Consider the following 21,623-nt stretch of genomic DNA (forward strand, 5'->3'; position numbering starts at 1 on the left):
GGTTCCTTACACTGGCACAACAAGCCATTTTCCCATCTAGCTGCCAGCCTTGCTGCTTTTTTTTTTCTTCTGTGTCTTATTTTCCTTTAGTCTGTAAAACAAAACAAAACAAAACAAAACAAAACAAAACAAAACAAAAAACCTGGTGAAGCATGCAGCTCATTGTCTGAGCTCTTCACAGCACCAGAGAGGACTGGGTTCAGTTAATCCCTTTGGGATGCTCCTGGGTGCCTTGTTAGCAGAGCAGAGGGTGAATAAACAGAATGGCTGGTGTTGGGGTGGATTTTTCTAGCTACTCTTAAGAAGAGTAAGAATTAAGAATTTAGATCACTGCTCCATAGATACTTTTAAATGTGGGAAAAACAGAAAAAAAATACTAAATTGGCAACTTATTGTAGTCACTTTAAATTTGTCAGCTTTTAAAAAGTATTTTTTTACTTTATGTATATGGATGTTTTCCTGCATATATGTGCCTGGGTATTATCTACATTCCTGGTGCTCTCCAAGACCAGAGGCAGGTATTAGGTCCTATAGAAGTAGAGTAACAGATTGTTATGAGCCACCATATGGGTGCTGAGAATCAAACCCAGATCCTCTGATAGAGTACAGCGCTGATAGTCACTCCAGCCCTGTGTGTCAGTTTTTTGAGAGACAGTTGTCAGTCACTGCAGAGAGTTGTTTGGAAATGCTATCATATAGGAAGGGTTTAGACGATACAATACTCAACCAGAAAGTGAACATGACTGAAATGGCACAGAAGTCGGGTACAGTGGCACACGGCTGCCTATTCTGAGGGCTGAGGTAGGAGGATTGCAGGCTCTAGGCAGTCCAGCACGGGAAACTTAGCGAGGTTTTTTCCACCTAAAAAGGAAAAATAAGCATGAATTTTCAAAAGTTATGTAAAAACATTTTTAATTAAATTTGAATCCAAAGTACTGGTAAGATCTCTTTTTCTTTTTTCCCTCCCTCCCTCCCTCCCTCCCTCCCTCCCTTCCTTCCTTCCTTCCTTCCTTCCTTCCTTCCTTCTTTCCTTTTTTTTTATGCTGTTTTGTTTTATTTTGTTTCTCAAGACAGAATTTCTCTGTGTAGCCCTTGCTGTTCTAGAACTAACTCCATAGACCAGGCTGGCCTGAACTCACCAGGATTCAGGATCTCTTTTAAAATGTTCATAAGTCTTGTATGAATTACTATTCTCTTGCTATGAAGAGATACCACGACCAAAGCAACTTATAAAAGAAAGGGTTTGAGGGCTTACGAACATTTTAAAGGCGTAGAGTCCGTGCCCATAATATGGGGAGCAAAGCGTCAGGCAGGCATGGTGTTGGGGCAATAGCTTCGAGTTCACATGCAATCCTCAAAGCAGAGGCAGAAAGAAGAACCGACTGGAATAAAGGGCTCTTTGGAAACCTCAAATATCACCCCTGGTGACACACCTCCCAGTTCTCAAATATGGAAGTTTATGGGGATACTCCCATTCAAACTTACAGCAGTTTTGGCAGCAGGCAGAACCCAGAGAAGATTCCAGAATGGAGTAAGGAAGGTGGGTACAAAATGCCACCACTAGTTGAAAAGTATTGGTATTTGATGGCTGCAGCAAAAAGGGAGTCATTCTTGTTTAATGATGTGATCCCTGCCCTGATCGGGTAAACACACTCCAGGGTGGGTTCCAAGTCTAGGAGTAGATGGACAATATAAACTGAATGCAGTGGTATGCAAGTGGAGGGTGACTCTGGGAGGAGTTAGGCAGTGAATATGATCAAAATACAGATATAATACACTTATGCACATATGTGTCTTTCTCTCTGACTCTCTCTCTCTCTCTCTCTCTCTCTCTCTCACACACACACACACACACACACACACACACACACACAGAGGCATGTATACACTATCCTTGGAGAAAATAACTAGCCCTGGGAAGTCTGGAATGAAGAATGTATTTGGAAATTAGAGTATCTTTTTCTAGAAAGCAAGGGAGGTATCAAAGACAATCGATTGTTTAAGAATTGTGTAGGTCTTGTTTTGAAGGGGTCTCGTTGCCCAGTGGTGGAATGACTGACTGACGATAGGGGAGTAAATAAATAAATAAATAAACAACCTATGAGTTATAGTGACTCCAAATAAAAGAAAGACTCTTCCATTATTGCTGTGAGCACCCATCTACAGAGGCTGTTTTTGAAAAGGTTAGTCACTTGACTAAGTCAACTGTGTAAAGAATCACAGAGTAATGAATGGTGGCGCTTCTTCTCCCCTTTCCAGCAGCTAGGCCTGATGTTCACCGGCAGCAAGTGTGCATCTTTGCACTGTCCACGTCCTGCGCCAGTGCTGGTCCTTAGTAGATGAAACTTGCCTCTGACACTCCAGATCCCTGGGCCAGCCTTAGTTCCTTTGCATGGTTGTTGGCAGCCTGTACCTAAAGTAAGAGCAGTAGAAGTAACCACCTGCAGACCTGTGAGGAGCACTCGTCGGCCACCCTCAAAGACACCCCCCACCGTGGATGGGTTGAGTCATCTGTGTTCCCTCTCATCGTGTTCTTAAATAGACACACTTATGAAATTCCAGTGCGGCTTGGATTGTCCTAGATATATCTAGGAAATACGTGCTGCGAGTTCATTACCACCTATATAGCATAGGGAAACAATAACCTCCGTCTGTTTTTATCTCTCTCAGCCATGGAGTTTCATGAACACTTGCACAGCATAGGCACCAAGGAGGGGCTGAAGGAACGGAAACTACAGAAGGCAGTGGAGAGCTTTACCTGGAATATTACAATCTTAAAGGTACTGTGTTACTTGCTTTTCTGTTGCTATGGTAAAGATCCTTGACCAAGGCGACTTAGAGAATTGATGCTGCTTAGCATTTCAGAGGGCTGAGTCCATTATGGCAGGGATGCAAGGTAGCAAGCAAAAATGATGGCCAGACAGGAGGCTGAGAGCCCATATCTCTATCCACAGATTTGAAACAAAGGAAGCAATATAGAAGTGGAACAAAGCTGTAAAATTTCAAAACCCACCCCTAGTATCATATTTTTTTTTCCAGTAAGGCCACATCTTCTAAAGCTCTCTGAACAGTGCTACCAGTGGGAACCAAGTGTCCAAATGTCTGAGCCGGTGAAGGATATTTCTCATCTAAACCATCACATTCCAATCTTTGGTTTCCATAGGCTCATGGCCATATCATAATGCAAAATTAATTTCGTTCAGCTCCAAAATTCCCCATAGTCTTTCACAATCTCAACATTGTTTAAAAGTCCAAAATCTTCTGAAATTAAAAAACAATTTCTAGCTGTAACTCCTGTAAAATAAAAGTAAAATTATGTATATCTAGCATATCATGGCAGAGAATATACATTACCATTTCAAAGGGAGGAATGGGGACATGAGGAGGAAATTCTGAACCAGTCTGAATCCCAGCAGGTAAAATGCCAGATCCCATAGTTCCATGTCCATTTTCAGGGACTTTAGTTTTAAAGAGCTTTGATGGCACAGCCCCTCCAGCTTTGCTGTCCCCAACATACCCCAACAAGCCCCTCCCTTGGGCTGGTTCCACTCCCTGTATTCATCTGTCCTTGGCAGATCCCCCACAGCTTTGTCATCTCCAGCACCTTGGGGTCTGCATTGCATCCCAAGCTTTGCTTTCACAGCTGCCTGTAATGGCCTCAGGTCCTCTTCACCCTCAGGTTGTTACAGAGGGATTCTCCTGCCACGTGCTCACATGCTGCCTGGCTTGAGAGGCTCCCTGAAGCTGGGGAAGAGGAATGCATGGCTGCTTTCCTTCTGCATCCTTTGTGCCTCTAAGGACACTCCCAAGGTTAGCTGCCGGCGTGGGGTGGACCTTGGTCTCGTGAATCACATTAGCAGTAGTGCTTTTATTCAGTTGCTTTCTAGAAGCAGAAAATGTGTAGGCTCTCTTTGACCTGTTGGAGATTTAGTTAGGTGGGGTCTTTCCTTTTTCCAGTTCAGAGCAGGCCGAACCTTACCCTCGGTATTCTCTTTGACAGTTACAGTCTCTTCCACACAAACCTTTCTTTTTGTCCCATTAAGCTTCCTAGTGTTTTTTTCCTGACTGCATTTTGTATTTTTTTTTCTGCTCTACTTGCTCATTTTCATTGTAAAGCTGCCTAAGTATTTTTAGTAATAACAATGCCATAGACTCAACATTATCTGTCTTGAAATTTCTTCTGGCCAAAAAACATTAGTCCATACATTTTTAAAGTAGCTGCAGGTAACTTCTTGGGGCTCAGGCACAAAGCAGCCAGAATCTTTGCTACAAAAGCACAGGCAATGATCTGTAGCTGAGCTGCGGTTATTGATCCCCTCTGAAACTGCATTTCTGTAGTGGTCTCTGGGGGAAGAGAGGTTTCTCTGATGAGGAGTGGGTTGTACTGTTGTCTAAGGGTGCACACACAGCTTCCAGCACCACTCAGTGCTCCCGAAAGAGACTAGGACTAGAACAGCTTTTAAAAGGTATTTCTTTTGATATTACAATTATAATTACATCATTTCCCTCCTCTTTTCTCCCTCTACCCCGCCCCCATATAGGAATCTATATGAACAAGAAGGAATTCTTGCTCTCTTTCAAATTCATGACCTCTTTTTTTTTTTCATTAAACATTGTTATAAACATATGTGTGTATGGATACACATTTTCCCAATACATAAATACACATATTCCTACATACATAACATGCTCCGTCTAGTGTCACCGGCATGCACATTTCCAAGGATGACTGTTTGATGTATTGGATAACAAACTGTGTGCTCCTCCAGGAAGACCATAGTTGCCTGTAGTTTTTGTGCAGAGTTAGGCCGTGGAAGCTTTTCCCTCTATATGTTACCATGTCTGTTGGTGTCACACCATCCTTGTTAGCTCCTGATTTGGCAGTCATGCTGGTAAGCCTTTGTGGATGTAGCTCCTGACAGTCCTAGGAGATATGGCCTCACAGAACCCCACTGTTCCCTTGGTTGTTAATCTTTCTGCCTCTTTTCTGCAACTATCCCTGAGCCTTTGGTGTAGGAGTTCTATGGTAGATGTATCAGCTGGTTCTGAGATTCTCAACTCTCTATTTCGATTGTAGTTTTCTGTACTGGTCTCTGTCTGTTGCAGAGAGTAGTTTCTTTGATAGGAAGTAAGGACTATATTTATCTGTGGGTGTAAGGATAAATATTTAAAGTGTAGTTAGGGCTTATGCTGGTTTAGTAGAGTGGTGGTCATAGGTTCTCTCTTAAGATCCATGATCTCACTAGCCCTTGATAGTTGGTTAGCCTTCCACTACCTACTCTTGTGGAGCAGGTCTTATATCTAATTAGAGAGCCCATGGGCATGTGCCCAAAGGACTCGATATCATCCTCCATAGGTCCTTGCTATTCTGTATTCATGACTGCTCAATTCACAATAGCTAAGAAATGGAAACAAGCCACAAGTCATACAGCTGAGGAGTGGGCAGTGAAAGTGACTATATATATGTATACATATACACGTACATACACATATACATATGCGTACTATATATATATATATATATATATATATACTGTATTCTGCAGTATATATATATATATATATATATATATATACTGCAGAAAACTACTTAGCTGTAATGAAAAATGAAATTATGAACCTTTCTGGTAAACGGATAGAACGTGAAAGGGCCATATTAAGAAAGATAACCCAGAACTAGAAAAACAAACATCTCGTGTTCTCTCTCACCCAGGGCTATAAATCTTTAGATGGGTGTGTACAGCCTGGATTAACTGCAGAGGCAGGGAAATGAGAGCCATTGGCTGGGTGCTTTGCTTATAGCATTTAACTCTTCTCTAGGCCAACATTTTACAGTCTTGCATGTTCCTTCATAAGACAACGTGGTGTGGTTCTACACCGCAGAAGCTCACTTCCTGGTACCATCCCATAGTAGTTATTGTTCTGTTCCTGTAACAAAATATCATGACCAAATTGACTCATGGAAGTAAGAGTTCATTTTGGCTCACAGTTCCAGATGGGCAGGCCTAGGAAGCATGACAGCAGGCACCCAAGGCAGCCAGAGCAGGCAGCTCACGCCCTCAACTAGGAACACAAAGCAGAGTGCAGACTGGACGGGCATGAGCCTTTAAACTCTGAATACCGCTTTCAGCTCTTCCCCTTGGATTGCATTTCTGCCTTGTGGTGTCAGACAGTGAAGCCTTAGTAAGGTCACAGGAATTACTGACAACACCACACCTCCCACAGTGGCTCAGGTACCTGTTGTAAGAAACTTCCTTCATGTGAGAGGCCTATAGCTATCTTACTTCAATATGAATGCTTTAAAATTAATTTTCTTTATGAGTAATATGTGATCATTATAAAATCATATTAAGAATAATGAGACCTAATTCTAGCATCCAGAGGAACTTAGTTTCGGCTGTTCGATGTATATTCTAGAATTTTTCCTATGGCATATGTAACATGGAATGATTTGAAGATGATATGGTACATGTATTAACTATTAACATTCTTCCAAGTGCTTGGGAATGTCGCAGAAGCATTTTTGGCCCTGGACAACCACATGTAAAATTATCCTCAGGTACTCACCTATAGCTGTGCCCAATTAATGCTACCCACATGATCCCAACACAGTGCTCATCACTACCCACTTCAATGCTTTATATTCCTGAATGAGAGAAAGACACACACACAGCCTTTATATTTTTATATGCCTTAAACAGCTCAATGGCTGTGCCACTTCCTAACCTCCATATGGCTAATCCTCCCCAATATTCCTGAGTTACTGTTGCAGGAAATATTTTTAAAAAGGACCAACACATTCCTGCGCATGTGCCACCAACTCTCAGCCCCACTGCGGTCCTGCTGGCTCTGTCTCTACCCACCAACTCTCCAGCAGGGCTGCAGTGCCCCTCTCTGCCGCCAGATTCTCTTATGCCAATTCCCCAGAGGGGCTGGACTGATAAGCTTTCCGCAGTGAGTGTCCACCCCACGATCAGCCACCACACCACCCATCAACCAAGTAAGTCAAAACTCTTGAACCTTGTAATTAAACAGTCAGATTTATGTATTAATAAATTCTCAATTTACAAGATACCAATACAATAATTTCAGAAACAGTTGATAATGATGACAGCTTTATCCCAATTATTCAAACCTTATGATATCATAACTACCTGTGGCTGGTTAAAGCCACGCTGGTTCACATCTGCCTCCATGTTGGCCTTCCTCCTCCTTCCCTGAGCCATTCTCTGTCTCTGCAACTCTTAGCTCCGCCTCCCTTTTCCCTGTCCAATCACAGGCCTCCTGCTGCCCAATGTGATAGGACAGGAAAAATCCTGCAACAAGTTATTACTTACTAAAATCTAAGTTCCATCTTTGCTGCCCTAGACCCAGTCATGCTGCATCCCCCTGGCTCCTACATGGAAGCTATGTTCTCTGTTCCACACCTTCTCAGGCATGGTGTCTTGGTTCTCCTCCCAGCATGGCAGATCTCTCCCGCCTTCTTCCTCCATCCCTTGCCCAGGGAATCCTAAAAGGCCTGCCTCTGTCTCCTGCCCAGCCATTGGCTGCCAGCAACTTTACTTACCAATCAAAACCAACTAGGGGAGGGACCCTCAGTATCATGAAGATGTGTGGATTTCTTGTGCAGTCTGGGGGACTTAGATTAACATAGTACAATCAGCACTAGACCAAGCCCACAACACCCACCCTCCAAACTTTATGCTCAGTTTAAAATACAGCTTTAAAGACATTATCAAGCTGCATCTTCCTGCAACTGATTTTGCTGATTTAACTTAATAAAGGGTATTTTCAAAGCTAGCCAATTTATACTTTCTCATGTTAAACTCTCGATCATTTTTATGATTACAAAATCATTTTCGTGTATTCAAGCACTTACCTTCTTATCTTCCTACAGAAGGGGTGTGTGTGTGTGTGTGTGTGTGTGTTGTGTTTAGAATATATAACAGACATGCGAATGTATAACAAAAAGGGATTTGGCTTTACAAGTTGCTGCCGGGAGGTGGAGGGGTGGATCACAGGTCTCCTGTACGCTCAGAAATAGAGTATGGTACTTTAAGCTCTAAGGGAGAAACAAACTTCTCTTTGCTTTTATTTTATTATAGGGAAATACAGACTTGTAGTGTAGTTCAGAAGCCAAGTAGCTAGCTAGACCTCAGGTTGGAGCTTGTCAGTGTGAGATAAAAGGAACAGCCGCGGCAGCTCTGCTGTAATAAACAAGAGGGTTTAACAAGCCCACGTGCTGTGCACGGAGGGCCGTCACAGAGTGTTGCTCCCCCATAGCCCAGTGTGATCCAGGCGCTTATACCTACTTCCTCGTGATGGAGGGGGCAAAACTGGAGTCTAAACTGTGAGGGGCAGTAAACCGTTCTAGGTAAATGAGCAGCCCTGGGGCTCAGATCATAAAAAGTGCCTGGAACCAAGTGGGCTAGACATAGACAGGGACTCGTGCGCTGATCTGAGTAGTGTGTTTCTTCTTTCTCCTGCTGATCCGAGGTTAGTCCATGGCAGCGAGAGAAGTGGCAAAGGCAGCTGCATTATTCTTTCAAGAGTCTGATCTTTAGACAGATATGGCAACTTCAGAAACCTCTTCAGCATCTGCTACTCTTCAGGGGCCTTAATTTTGAACTACCAGGGTACCCTGTTTTAGGGTGGACTCTGGATTTCTTCACTAGAAATGCAGAAATGGGCCAGGTGCATGTGTTGTCCCCTAGCCTGCTGTCTAGGACCTCATGGAGGCTGAGGCTTGGGAGTCGCACACTTGGGATCAGCTTGAGCTATGTAGAAAGACACTGTTAAAAAGCAAACGAACAGCAACAGCAGAAACAGAACTGTGGTGCCCACTCCAGCCTGCTGAAGCCTGGCTCCCGTTTTCCTGAGTGCCCCGGGTCTGCTTTTTAAATGTCCTAAGCTTGAGGGAGTGCTATGCTAGAGTCACTGAAATGGGAGCCTTCTGTGTCTACTGCGAGACAGCACAATATGCAGTATCTCAAAGGTCGGCGATGGGAAAGAACAGCTGTGCCAGAGGAGCCTTTTGAATTATGTCTAGAGAAGAGATTACCTCGGGCTTGCGTTTATGAGAAAAGAAATGCGTGGGGTTGGGTAACAAGTAAGGTCTTTTACGTTTTGCTAGGATGCTGCACGTGGTGCCTCTGTGCTTGGTTTGGATTTATTTATTTATTTATTTATTATGTGAGTGAGTGTTTGCCTGATGCATGTATATGTAACCATGTGCATGTTTGGTGCCTGTGGAAGTCAGAAGGGGACATTGGGAGCTAGAGTTACAGTGGCGATGAGCCGCTTGCATTAAGTTCTTCTGATATTAAGTTCTTCTGATTTTGAGGCCCCGTTGCTTTAGGGGCAACACATCTTTCCTTGGGCTTCACCCTTCTCATCTGAACCACAGAAGGGGCAGGCACTACCTACTTCTGGCCAAGGCCAAGCAGGGAATCTTTAGTTATGCTCACAAGAGGTGCCTGCTGGTAAAAAGTTAAAGTAAGAAAGTCCGACGGTGTTCACTTGGGTTTTTTGTTGTTGTTTTATGTTGTAGAAAATGTAGTCACGATCCAGGGGTTATGCCCTGCCTGGGACCATTTTAGCTCCTGGATAAAAGGCACACACAAGCTTTAGATTTACAATAAGCCTTAAACATCACAAGAGCTGGGCAGATTCCTATTCTATACTATTATTACATACCCCGTGCTATTAGAATTTACTTTCCTATCAATAACCCCTAGTTATTACTCACTAGGTTTCATCTGGGCTGCTCCTAACTAACTCCAGCTGGCCAGCCCTCAGGCCATGTTTCCTTGACTCCTAACCCAGGGTGACTTTCTCTTCCTCATTTTTTTTTTTTTGTTTTGTTTTGTTTTAAATCTTTTCTTGCTTATTTAGCTTTCCAGTTTTGAAAATGGGTTTGAAATATGGAGAGAAGAAAGCATCTGTGGTTGCCCTGCCCAGGTCTATTACCATCTTGGTGTTCTACTCATTGTCCCCTGCACAAAGCTCCTGTGGGCATTTACATACAAGTCCTTGCATTGTATCCCTTAGTGGGTGAACACTGAGTGCAAACTCAAGCCAGATGCACCTCACAGGTACTATGTGTCAGACCTCATGTGGAACCATCAACACAGTGTGCAAGCAGCAACACAACCCACGTTCATGTTCACACTGGCCTTAGTGCAGCTGGTTTGATGGACTTGAAGTGTTTGTCAGCACTTCGAATTGTTAGCATAGCTCTGTTAGTGAATGGAGGAGAGTGAACATCTTTTTTATAATTTTCTTTTTGTTTGTTTGGTTGGTTGGTTTGGTTTGGTTTGGTTTGGTTTTTTGAGGCAGGGTTTCTCTGTGTAGCCCTGGCTATCCTGGAACTCACTCTGTAGACCAGGCTGGCCTCAAAATCAGAAATCCGCCTGCTTCTGCCTCCCTAGTGCTGGGATTAAAGGTGTGCGCCATCGCGCCCGGCTATAATTTTCTTAAATGGTGGTGTATTTTTTACATGCTACCTCTTGCTTGGTTCCTTCTCAGATACTCAGGTGCTGCTTCTCTGTGGTGGTGCCATTGTGTGTGTGTGTGTGTGTGTGTGGTGTGTGTGTGTGTGTGTGTGTGTGTACAGTGGTTTTCTAGCTTTGAATTGGACCAGGGTCACTTGTCTCTTCTCTTTCTATCCAATTGTTTTTAACTCCGCTCTATAAACAAAAGATTGAAGAACCATCATTAACTGTGTCCCTCCCTAGTTCGGTTGAGTATAAGAAAGAGTTTCCTGTATTTTTATCGCTTCTCAGTGTAGTGTAGTAGCACATGCCTGCAGTCGCAGCTCTTAGGTGACCTGAGCAGGAGGCCATCCGGGCGGAGCTGTGTAACAGGTCCCTGTTCCTTAGTTGGCCACTTCCTGCTCAGTCTGGCTGCTGCTGTGGTTTTAACTTGGTTCTGTTCTTACTGGTTTCACTCTGTATCAGGAATGTGGGGAGGGACTTCTGTGGCTCATTTCCCACCAGCACTGTGGGGAGTTGATCGATCTTTCTTCTGTCCTCCCTGAAGTAATCTCTCCCTGAGAGCAGTTACCATGCATGTTCATTGCTGTGCTTTTGATGGCAGAATCTCAAGGTGGAAAAGTCCTGGTGTAGCTGGTTACCAGGAACAGAAATTCACCAAGACTAGCTGGCAGAGAACGGGCTGAAAGTGTTGGCACTCACAGGAAATCATGAGAGACCACAGGGAACTCGGATCAAAACACTGCATTCTTGCCTCAGAGGGCCAGAAAGCTGTCAGAAGCCCTGGTGACCGAGAGCATCTGTGTCCTCTAGTTCCAGGGTTGTGCCGGCTTAGCTCTGGCATCTCTCCATTCTTCATGGCTAGCTAGCTCCTGTTCACACAGTTCCTACTGTGTTATAGCTCAGCCTCTCCTTGGTCTTCTGCAACTGCTCTTCATGAGCTCTGTAGTAAGTGTACCCTGTGGTATTTGCTGGCTCAGCCCAGCCTTTAATTCTAGACCAGCAGTCCCACAGTGACAGGCCTCCTCATATTAGTTCTTACCCAGCCCTAATCCCTGTAGCCAAAAGATGGATGCCTTCACTGGCAGCTCCAGTTTCATGTTGCTATGTAACAAACTACTTCAAAATTGGGGGCTTAACCCCCCCCATTATTCTATACATTAGCTGTGCTCAGCTGGGTGGTTTTCCTGATCCATGTGGTGGTGGTCAGGGCCAGGGGAAGGCTTTGCTTCATTGGGAGCTCACATGGCTTAGAAAATGGAGCAGATTTCACTTGGCTGGCATCTCACCTAAGGGCTTGCTGTGTGTGTGTGTGTGTGTGTGTGTGGCTTCTCCTAGTACTGTCGGAGGTACAGAGCTGATCCTGGGCACTCCTCACTCTGCAGACCCTCTCCCTTTCCTCCTGGATCTTGGTCTGGAAGCTCTCCCTGATTTCCTGCTTTCTGGGTCCAAGCTGTGGCTCACTTCCGTGGTCCAGCTGCTCCTGAAGCCTCCTCCCAACCTGTCACCAGAATGCCAGTGGATGAGGCTGCCTTCCCTATGACAGATCCATGACAGGGGCATGAGTCAGAGCCGGTTTAGAAAACATTATAGTCTAGACACCATGGTGCCCTGCAATGGCTGGACTTGGTGGTAATATTTCCTGGGGTCACGGGGACAGCTGGGTAGAAGTCATGATTCCCAAAAGTCCTTGGACTTGCCAAGTTCCTTCCCTGCTCTCCTGTCTAGGCCCAGCTCAAACTACCTCCTCTGTAATGCTGCCTGGGAACCTCCATCTTAGGTGAATGAAACAGGAGATTGTTTTCTTGGGAGAACGGCATTTCTTCTGGATTTAAATTAAATTGGTTTCTTAATTTGAAGTTTTATAGCGCTTTTGTAAGTTGAAGGATAACTACAGATTAGAGACCGGAAGTGGTGGTGGGAGTCTTAAGACTACAGAACAAAGTTGAACAAAGTCTCCATCATTCTTGTATGATGAAGATCTGCACATACAATAAGCTATCTCTTTAGATTGAGAGAAACAGCTGAAGCCAGAACACAGTGTATTATTTTCATTCTTCCCCAGTGCCTTCTACTGCCTCTTGCAGAGCTGCTATAGATGTAAGCGGGGCAGAGAGAAAGCTCCCACCTTTCACTACTAATGCACGTTCAGCCCTGTGTGCACAGCCGTAAGTGCCTGTGCGGGAAAACCATGGGATGGAAGACACAGGGCACATTTAGACAGTTCTCACGGCCTATAGAAAAGCATGTGCCCTGGTACTCTAGCTGAAGGTTACTTTGACGTTGGGTAATCTTGTTTCAAGTGTGAGGTTTAGTGAGACTTCAATTGGAAGTAAGCCTGACTAATAGGAGACCTTTCTGATTATTGTGCTTGGCTTTAGCCTTCCCCAAGATAGGATGGTGAGGGATGCTTTGCAGCCCATAGCCAGAGCTCCCATAGCCCTGCCCTCCCATTCACTCATTGCTCATTCAACACAAAGGAGATGGAATTCTCCATTTCAGTATTTACATCATGGGAAGGATGCATATGCTGAATACATAGAAATGGTAGAAATTCTGTTTTATGTGCTTCACAATGCTGCATTCAGTGAGTGGGGTTCAGCTCTCTTTAGGTAGAGGCCTATGGTGACTTGAAAGGAACATAAGGCACACACTTAGAAAGTGGGTTGTATTCTAGTGTAATTTGCTGTTTAGATTCTGTCTTGTCCAAAGTCCCTGACTTGTCTAAATTCAGCTTCTTAGCTATCAGGACCAGAAGAGTACCATCTTCATAGTCATGAAACTGCCAGGAGCGGTCTTTACAAATGCCAACCTCAGCACACACCAGGTAGTCATTCAGTGAACAGTCGCTAGCCTTCCCAGAAGGCTTTGTTGTTTTGTCTCTGACATAATATAGGCTTTATGGCTTCAGTTACTTGATAATTACAATTCAGAGCCCTTCTGAGCCACTTTCAATTGTGGATGAAAGAAATGTACTGACAGCTGGAACAGTGGCTCAGAACTGCCCACATTTCCAAGGGATCTGGTTTGGAGTCCCAGCACCCATGTAACAGCTCACAACTATCTGTAATTGCAGTTCTAGGTGACCAAACCCTCCCTTGGGACTCTAGGTACTACACACACATGGCCCAAAGATATGCATACCTGCAGACCAAATACCCATGCACATAAAAATAAGCTGTAAAACATTAACAGGGCATATTAGATAGTTCTCAGGACATTTTTAAAAGTTCATTTATTTCTCTATTGCAATCTTTAGGTTCACAGCAAAGTTGAGAGCAGTGTTGGGAGGTGTCCCACATCCTGCCTGTTGCATGTATCACCTCTTCATCCTCCCCACGAGAATGATATGCTTTTTGCAGTCATTGCAGAGCCTCCATTGACATGCCATGGCTCCTCAAAGACCATAATTCAAGCTAAGGTTCCCTCAGCATTGCGCGTAGGATAGATTTGAACAATCTGTATTGTCTATAGCAACATGGTCCCATTGTTCCCCTACGCCCTTTTTCAGTTCTAGAGACTGAACCAGGGCTTCACACACATGCTAGACAAGCACTTTATCCCTGAGTCCCATTGCCAGCCTACCATTCATAAAATGCATTTTTGATTATACACATTTAAGTTGCATGACTTCATGGTTTGATTGTGTCCATTACTGTGTCACACAGGATCTGCACCTTATTCCAGTGCTCTAAGCATCCTCTGTGTCCTCCCCACATGTCCCCGATACCTGTCAACCACTGACCTGGTCCTGTCTCCATAGTTTTGTTCGTAGCTCTCTAAGGAGGTTTGGCCATTTGGCTTGTGCTTCTCAATGCTTATGAAGTAGTAAATTGAAGCAGACTCACTTGTAGATGAGTCTCCCGACCCCTGCAGCAGTAACCAGAAAATATTTACTAAGAGGCACCATGGTTGTGAGTGCCTGCTATATAATGTCCCATCAGAAGATGTGTGTTGGGTTTGCAGTCTCAGTTGTCTGGTTTGTATTGCAGAAGACACTCAGATGAGAAATAGCATAGCAGCTACACTGCATGTCATCATCTCAGAGGGACACAAATGGTCTCTTGAGGAGAGATAAAACCCAATTCTGTGGTGGGAAAATTAGATGCATACAGATATAGTCAATAGGCAGGGACCAGCATATGTTGTTGTGTTTTATAAAAAAAAGAAGGCCAGGATATGTTTTGTTCAGTAAGGTATGGTGAAGTGGGAGGGGAGCCTCGGCGGGCCCATGCTGAGACCATAAGACAGGTTTAGTAGAGAATAGAGTTTATTTAGGGCATGGGAAAGGGAATTGAGAAGAGAGTAGAGACAGAAAGACAGGGAGAGGGAGAGGAGAGACAAGGCTGGCTGGAAACATGTAGAGAGGTGCGGGGGAAGGGGAGAGATGGAGAAAGAGGTCAGAGATTGAAGGGGCAGAGTTCAAAGGGAGAGGAAGGGCCAAACAGCCCCTTTTATAGGAAGCCAGGCCTACCTAGCTGTTCCCAGGTAACTGTTGGGCAGAGCCTAGAAGGAATGCTAACACACATGTGCTAGGTCTGTATGTCCCTGGACAGTTGTCTGCCTTCACTAGGCTTTAGTGCCCCAGGGCCTCAGCCCGAGTTGGCATTGTCTCCAGGAAGTGGATGGGATTGTTGCCACAGTCGTCTGTGTTCTTCTCTGCATTCCCAGGGGATAAGAAGGTCAGTGCAGTTTATTTTTGTGCACTTAGCCAGAAGCCCTAGGGAGGAGGGGCCAATAATACCAAAGATGTTTGGAAAGGCCTTAGAAAATCAAGTTATTCACATATTTACCTAAAATTACATAGAATGTGTGCATGTGTATATATACACACATATTATAAATTTTAGAGACTATAAAATAGTATGACTCATTGTGTTAATAAACAACTTCCATTTGGTACATCTACCTTCTGTGTTGCCCCCTCCATTCCTACCCTTAGCTGTTTGTCCATTCCCCACCTTGTATCAACTGTACCCTGTCATTCCTGTCAGCTCCCCTGCTTCTGACATCTGCAGTCCCTTATGCTATCCTGGTCTCTGTGTTTATTCCATGTTGTATAATCATAGCTGAAGATTTGGGGCTATAAACCATAGACATCACTCAGTGTAACCATTTCTAGGTCCCTCTGCTTGTAAGTTTCACAATTTCACTTTTCCTTACAGTTGGATAGTATTCTGTAGTATATATGCCCCATAGTTTCATTATTCATTGTCTGCTGAAGGCCATTTAGGGTGTTTCCATTTCCTATCTATTGTGAGAAATGTCTATGCAGTAGGATGTTGGGTCCTTGAGGCACATGCCAAGGGCTATATAAATGGGTCAGATGGTTGGCCTATTTTTAACTTTTTGGGGTTCTCCACACTAATTTTCAGAGTGGCTACACCAATTTGCATTTTCACCAACAGTGAATGCGGCTCCTCTTTCTCCATAGCCTCACCAGCATTTGTTGGCCATTGTTTTATTGATCTTTGTATTCTGACTGGTGTAAGATGAACTCTCAAAGTTATTCTGACTTTTATTTCCCTAACTGCTAAGCATAATGAACATTTTTAATGTCTTAGCCATTTTTAGATGATTATGTGACTTTTATCTTCAAGTTCATTTATATGATGTATTTATTGACTTAGTATTTTTAACAAACCCTGCATTTTCAGGGCAAAGCCAGTTTGCTCATGATTGATGTTCTTTTTGATATATGGCTAGTATTTATTGGGGGGTGTCTGGGGCTGTGTTCAGCAGGGAGCCCAGCCTGAAGCTGGACTCACGTGTCTTCCCCTCATTTGTGTATTCGGATGCTGCTGCTTCAAGGAGGATCTTAGGACCGATCCCTCTGTTTCTCTCTTTTTGAAGAGTTTGAGGATCAGTTGTAGCTCATCTCTGAAGCCTGGTAGAATTCTTTCTGCAGTTACTTTTAAAGGTTGCTTTGTGGGCCAAAGTGAGAACCTTCAACATTTTGACCTAAATGTATTAGAGCTCTTTCTAGATAAAACCCAAACAGAGTAAGTTACACAATTCAAAACAGACTATGAAACTGAACACAGTTTGAGATTTCTCAACTAAAAACCCTATAAAGCCTCCAGATGACTTCAAAACTAGTCACCCTTTGTCGGTGGCAGTAGTGTTAAAGTCCTTGCTCTTCACAGGTGTGAAGCACTGGCCATGAGCACACCTTGGCAAACACTGGCTGCTCGGGATCCCTCTTCTTCTCACTGGGAAGCTGAACTCAGACAGTTTATTTCTGACACTGCACAGAGCAGCGTCGGGCCAGGTTCAGCTGCTGCCATGCTCAGACGTGCTGCCACTGAGGCTTAGTTTTCTGCCACATGGATGTGATTGGGCACGCACGGGATCTGTTTCAGATGCCATAATGGCCCTCTGAACTTGGGAAACAAAAGTGTCCATGAACCCTGCTACTGCACATTATTCTATGTCTTTCGGGAATTTTTGTTTTTAAAGTTGTTCTTCATCACATGGTACATCTGTGCTGAAGAAGAGCAAGCCACACAGCCTACACTGCTTCTCATTGTGTGCACATAGAATAAAGTGTCTGCTAATCAGAGTTACAGGCAGAAGGGACAGAGCCAGGTGTTCTGGAGGAGGCCTGCATGCCTGTAATTTATTTCCATTCAACAGACACTTGCTGACCACTTACCATATAATGTGCTAGGCTAAGAGGATCTAGTGATGATCAGAAATACACACACACACACACACACACACACACACACACACGAGTCGTGGCCTGAGGAGGTCAGGCCAGGCAATGAGCACTGAGCTCTGGTTCACTCTGCCCATGGAAGGCCTGCATGAAGAAGACCTGCTGTGTGTGTGAGCCATGTTTAGTGGCCTAGACTGGTGAGGGCCAAGTGAACAAGGCAGGAGATATGGGGATAGAATGCCAGCTGTGGGGCATGTCATAGGGCCACCAATAAGGACTTTGACCCTCACTCTGAGCTACTGCAGAGCCACTGACAGGTTTTAAGCTGAGAGAAGGTATTTTATGGCTGGGTCATAGTTGGCTCTCTCTGGCTGTGATGTTGAAAGGGAAGATAAGGAATGTTCCAGTCCCGTGGTTAGAGAAACATGGCAGTGGCTTAGAGTGCAGCGGGGCAGTGAGAAGGGATGCAGCTACTGTAAGCACTTGACTCAAAGTCACTGCAGAGTTGCATCTTACAGGGGCAGCGGGGGAGGGGCAGGCAGGGAGCTGGTGGTGACACTGGGGCTTTGCTTCAGGTGACATTGAGAACAAGGGTGCTCTAACTGAAGGGAAGCTTGAGGAGGGAGAACGCAGGCATCAGGAGCCCAGTCCAGAACATGTCAAGCCATAGAAGGCGTTTTCACTAAAGACCAACTAGTCTTCAGTAACAAAAGTAATATTCAAGTAGTAACCAAAGAAGGAAGACAGTAAATGAATTTTTAAAATTTTCAAAACAAAGAGCTGTTTAAAAAAAAACATAATAAAATCAATAAACCACAATCTAGGCTGAGGGGGGAAATGACAAAAATTACTAGTGGGGAACATATAAGGATTTCAGATCCTGTGGACAGTATGAGGATATCAAAATAATATCATAAACTATTCTATGCCCACAAACTTTGTATGGAGAATGGACAAATTCCTCCAAAGTATAGTCTTCCAAAACAGTCTTATAAGACCAGCATTATCCTAATACTTAAAGCAGAGGACTTTGCAAGAAAAAAAAAAACACTATAAACCAATATTTTTCATGGATATAGGTAAAATTTAAAAATGTATATGTCATGGACAGGGGAATCTATATTGGATATGCAAAGCTGACTCAGCTTGAAAAAATTAATTTGTGTAATATGTCACATCAGTAGGCTAAAGAAACATTGCACAGTTATAGCAGTAGCTGCAGAAAAGAAATCTGACATGAAATCCAGCGCCCATTCTTAGTCCTTGTGGTAAGAAGGAGGGACTCCAACACCACTAAGAACATCTGCACAGCCCACAGCTGATGTGGCACTCTGTGGTAAGAGTCCCAGAGCTCCCCTTAAAGATCCGCAGCACATCAGGGCTGTCCTGTAATTACATCACCTGCTTTCAGCGTGGCATTAGAAGTCCTGGCTAGTGCACTAACACAGAAGGGCAGCTAATAACAAGTGGGAAAAGACTTGTTTTGTTCACGGGTCCATTGCTTATATATATATATTATCTGAAAATTTAACAAGTAATTAATAAAATGCCTGGAACTGTGTTCTGTTTGTTTTATGTTGCTGTGGTGTCAACTTTACACAAACTACAGTCATCTGGGCATAGGGAACCTCAACTGAGAAAATGCCCAGCCAGATTAGTGAACAAGAGGAGGAAGAAAACCAAGAACATGGTCAGAATCCCAGAGCTTGGGACAGGAAGATCAGGAATCTGGGGGCAACCTCTGCTGTATAGTGAGTTAAAGGCCAGCATGGGCTACATGAGGCCCTGTCTTAAAAAGAAAGAGTAAGGGGAAAAGGCAGGAGTATAATGGGAAGACCTGTCGGCGAGGGACAGGAGATGTGTTCGAGCTGCAGCGGTGCTCCTCAGCACCCTAAGCTGCACAAGGCCACCCAGCCTCCAGAGGCAAGACTGACAGAGTAGACAAACTGCACAGAGCCATTGTCAGCTCAGACAGTGACCCACTGTGCCCCAGTCCTGCCACCTTTTCTCATCCGTATACGTAAAGTGACAGAACTAAGGGGCACACTGGACAAATGTTACTTCCTGCTTCTGATACTATAAGTCAGCAGGTAAGTTTGGGGAAAGGGCACAAACTAGACACACGGGACCACTCAATAGTGTGTGTCCTTCTCTGACTTCATACTGCTACATGACCTTTTATGCGGAATCCCCTTTCCACCAGGCAAACGCGGTGATGAACCAAAGATCTGATTCAAGTGCAGCTGGAAGAACCAGTGACTTACTGGAGTTACTTACAGGAGCAGGAGGCACTCAAAATGCCCATGTCACCAGTATCCTGTACAACTTTCAGGCAGCTGTGCCACTGATCTACCATGGCAATTGGCTTATATTTGCATGTGATACCTTAAATGTGGAATGGTCCCAGAGGCTCATGAGTTTGAACACTTTTTTTATTACTTATTAAAATGAACATTAAAAGGAACAACCAAGGTTGGTTAGGTAGTCTCATCCTTGAAAAATATGGTGTAACGGTCTAGAGAATAGTTGCAGTGTAGTAGAGATGTGTTCACGTCTTACATGGAAATGCAGAAAGGCAGAGGACTGTGGAGTGCAATGGTGAACGCATCTCCTTCTGACTAAAATCGACCTCCTCAGATGTGGTAACAATAAAAACCAAGCCTCCCTCTGCCAAATCACAATGCCTATATGTCTGCAGAATGGTTGTGATGGTGTCCAGCAACATTCTGTCTGTCTAATGCTGTTTAATTACATGTTCTGTTCTAGGGGCAAGCGGATCTTCTGAAATATGCTAAGAATGAGACCCTGGAGAACCTGAAGCAGATCCATTTTGCAGCTGTTTCCTGTGGACTGAACAAACCAGGCACTGAAAACTCCGAGGCCCAGAAACCACGCCGGAGCCTAGAAGCCATCCCCGAGAAAGCCAGTGATGAAAATGGAGACTAAGGGTCCTCCCAGTCACTGTGGACTTCCCACCAAGAACCAGTCAGCAGGCGCACTGGCTCACTGATGAAGATGAGAGCTGGGATGTCTGTCGGAGCACAACTGGAATACCCAACTGCAGTCCATCACTGCTGTGAATGTATGTAGCAACCCACGTGTGAAGGCAAATAAACTCTTTAACAAGAAACTCTATCCTGGCCCAAACATGCTGTCTTTGTATACAAAACACCCTGAGTCCCACTGTGAAGAGCAGTGCTTTGCCGTATTCCAGCAGAAACAGGCAGTTCCCTCACTCAGGGGGAACTGGATTGGATTGTTGAGTTTGTATTTATTGGTGAAACGGTGAATGTGCACACCTCACTGTGTGTGCTTGCCAGTCTTGGCGCTGCAGAGGCGTGCTTGCTGAGCCATATTTACTAAGCAGAATGTAAGAACCCAGGAGCTGAGGGCAATGTGCAGTGTGACTAAGGCTGCCTGGCTGAAGATGTGCTGTGTCAGCATGGGCAGCCGGGTGGAAGCCGCACCTTGTACATAGTTTTTCATTGTATGATGTAGTGGTCACATTAAAGATATCTTTTATGATATTTCTCCAATAGCAGTACATGCTTTTAGTGAAACTTTAACTTTTAAAACCTGTTCTCTTTCAAGAAGCCAATTACTTGTTAAATGACTGCTAAATGTAAGTCACCTGAGTCGCTGTCTGGCTTTTAGGATGGTTGTGATGCAAGCTCAGACCCCACACTCACCTCTGCAGACATGAGTCACCCCACCCCCCAGCCAAGGGTGCCATGCTGCCTGCAATTGTGAGCAGAATCGAGTGGGGGAAGGTCATACTTCCCTGCGGAGCCACCAATGACCAATGCCTCAGTTCCATCTGAGAATCTTTCTCCTTCATAGTGAAGGGCACCTGGACCAGTTAATTTTTTAGTCTGATCTTTTATTTCGAAACCAGTGAAACTTCATGGTATTTTTGAGAGTCAAGAATCCTGCAATCTAATGCTTCCCACAAGCCACACTTTGTCTCCCTTTGGAAGAGAGAGGTTCTAAGTGTTCAGTGGGCGTTGGTTTGGTCAGCTATTGGGACATCCACTTATATAATAGGTGGCCTGCAACTGACTTCACAGTCCTTCCTCCCATGGGCCATGCTCATGCAGGTGTGCGCTCCTAAACCCAGTGCTTTGCTCACTTCCCCCTAATAATGCCCATCTCCATCGGCCCTTGGCCAGGTGTGAGTCTCATTGGAAAACTCTTCCATTGATGATACCAGATAAACACCAGCCAGTAACTGAGGCTCTTAGAGATGAACTCTTGATAGGGAGAAAAATGAATGGAAAATAGCACAGAATAATTAGATGCACAAAGTAATGGATAACATTGTTAGTGGTCCTTAAACTTAGCAAATAGCACTCAATTTGACGCTTAAAACTCTAGAAATGATCTCTAAAGGTGACTTAAAATACAGTAAAGTGATAATATGGCTGTATCTGTAATAATGGTGGTTATCATACAATATGCAAGTCAAGTGA

The 21,623-nt window shown here is 44.3% G+C and overlaps 1 protein-coding gene across 4 annotated transcripts in view; it reads left to right on the forward strand.

Moving 5' to 3' along the window:
- Positions 1-20,695, forward strand: part of Plcl2 (phospholipase C like 2) — a 166,095-nt gene extending 145,400 nt beyond the window's left edge. For all 4 annotated transcript variants that reach the window (XM_029471171.1, XM_029471172.1, XM_021186285.2 and 1 more), the window contains 2 exons: positions 2,671-2,780; positions 19,921-20,695. In XM_029471171.1, the coding sequence (XP_029327031.1) occupies positions 2,671-2,780; positions 19,921-20,100 (290 nt within the window). In that variant the 3' untranslated portion in view covers positions 20,101-20,695. The remainder of the gene's footprint in view (positions 1-2,670; positions 2,781-19,920) is intronic.
- Positions 20,696-21,623: the final 928 nt, after the last annotated feature.

Source organism: Mus caroli, chromosome 17 (assembly GCF_900094665.2).
Source record: "Mus caroli chromosome 17, CAROLI_EIJ_v1.1, whole genome shotgun sequence".
Taxonomy (NCBI): Eukaryota; Metazoa; Chordata; class Mammalia; order Rodentia; family Muridae; genus Mus; species Mus caroli.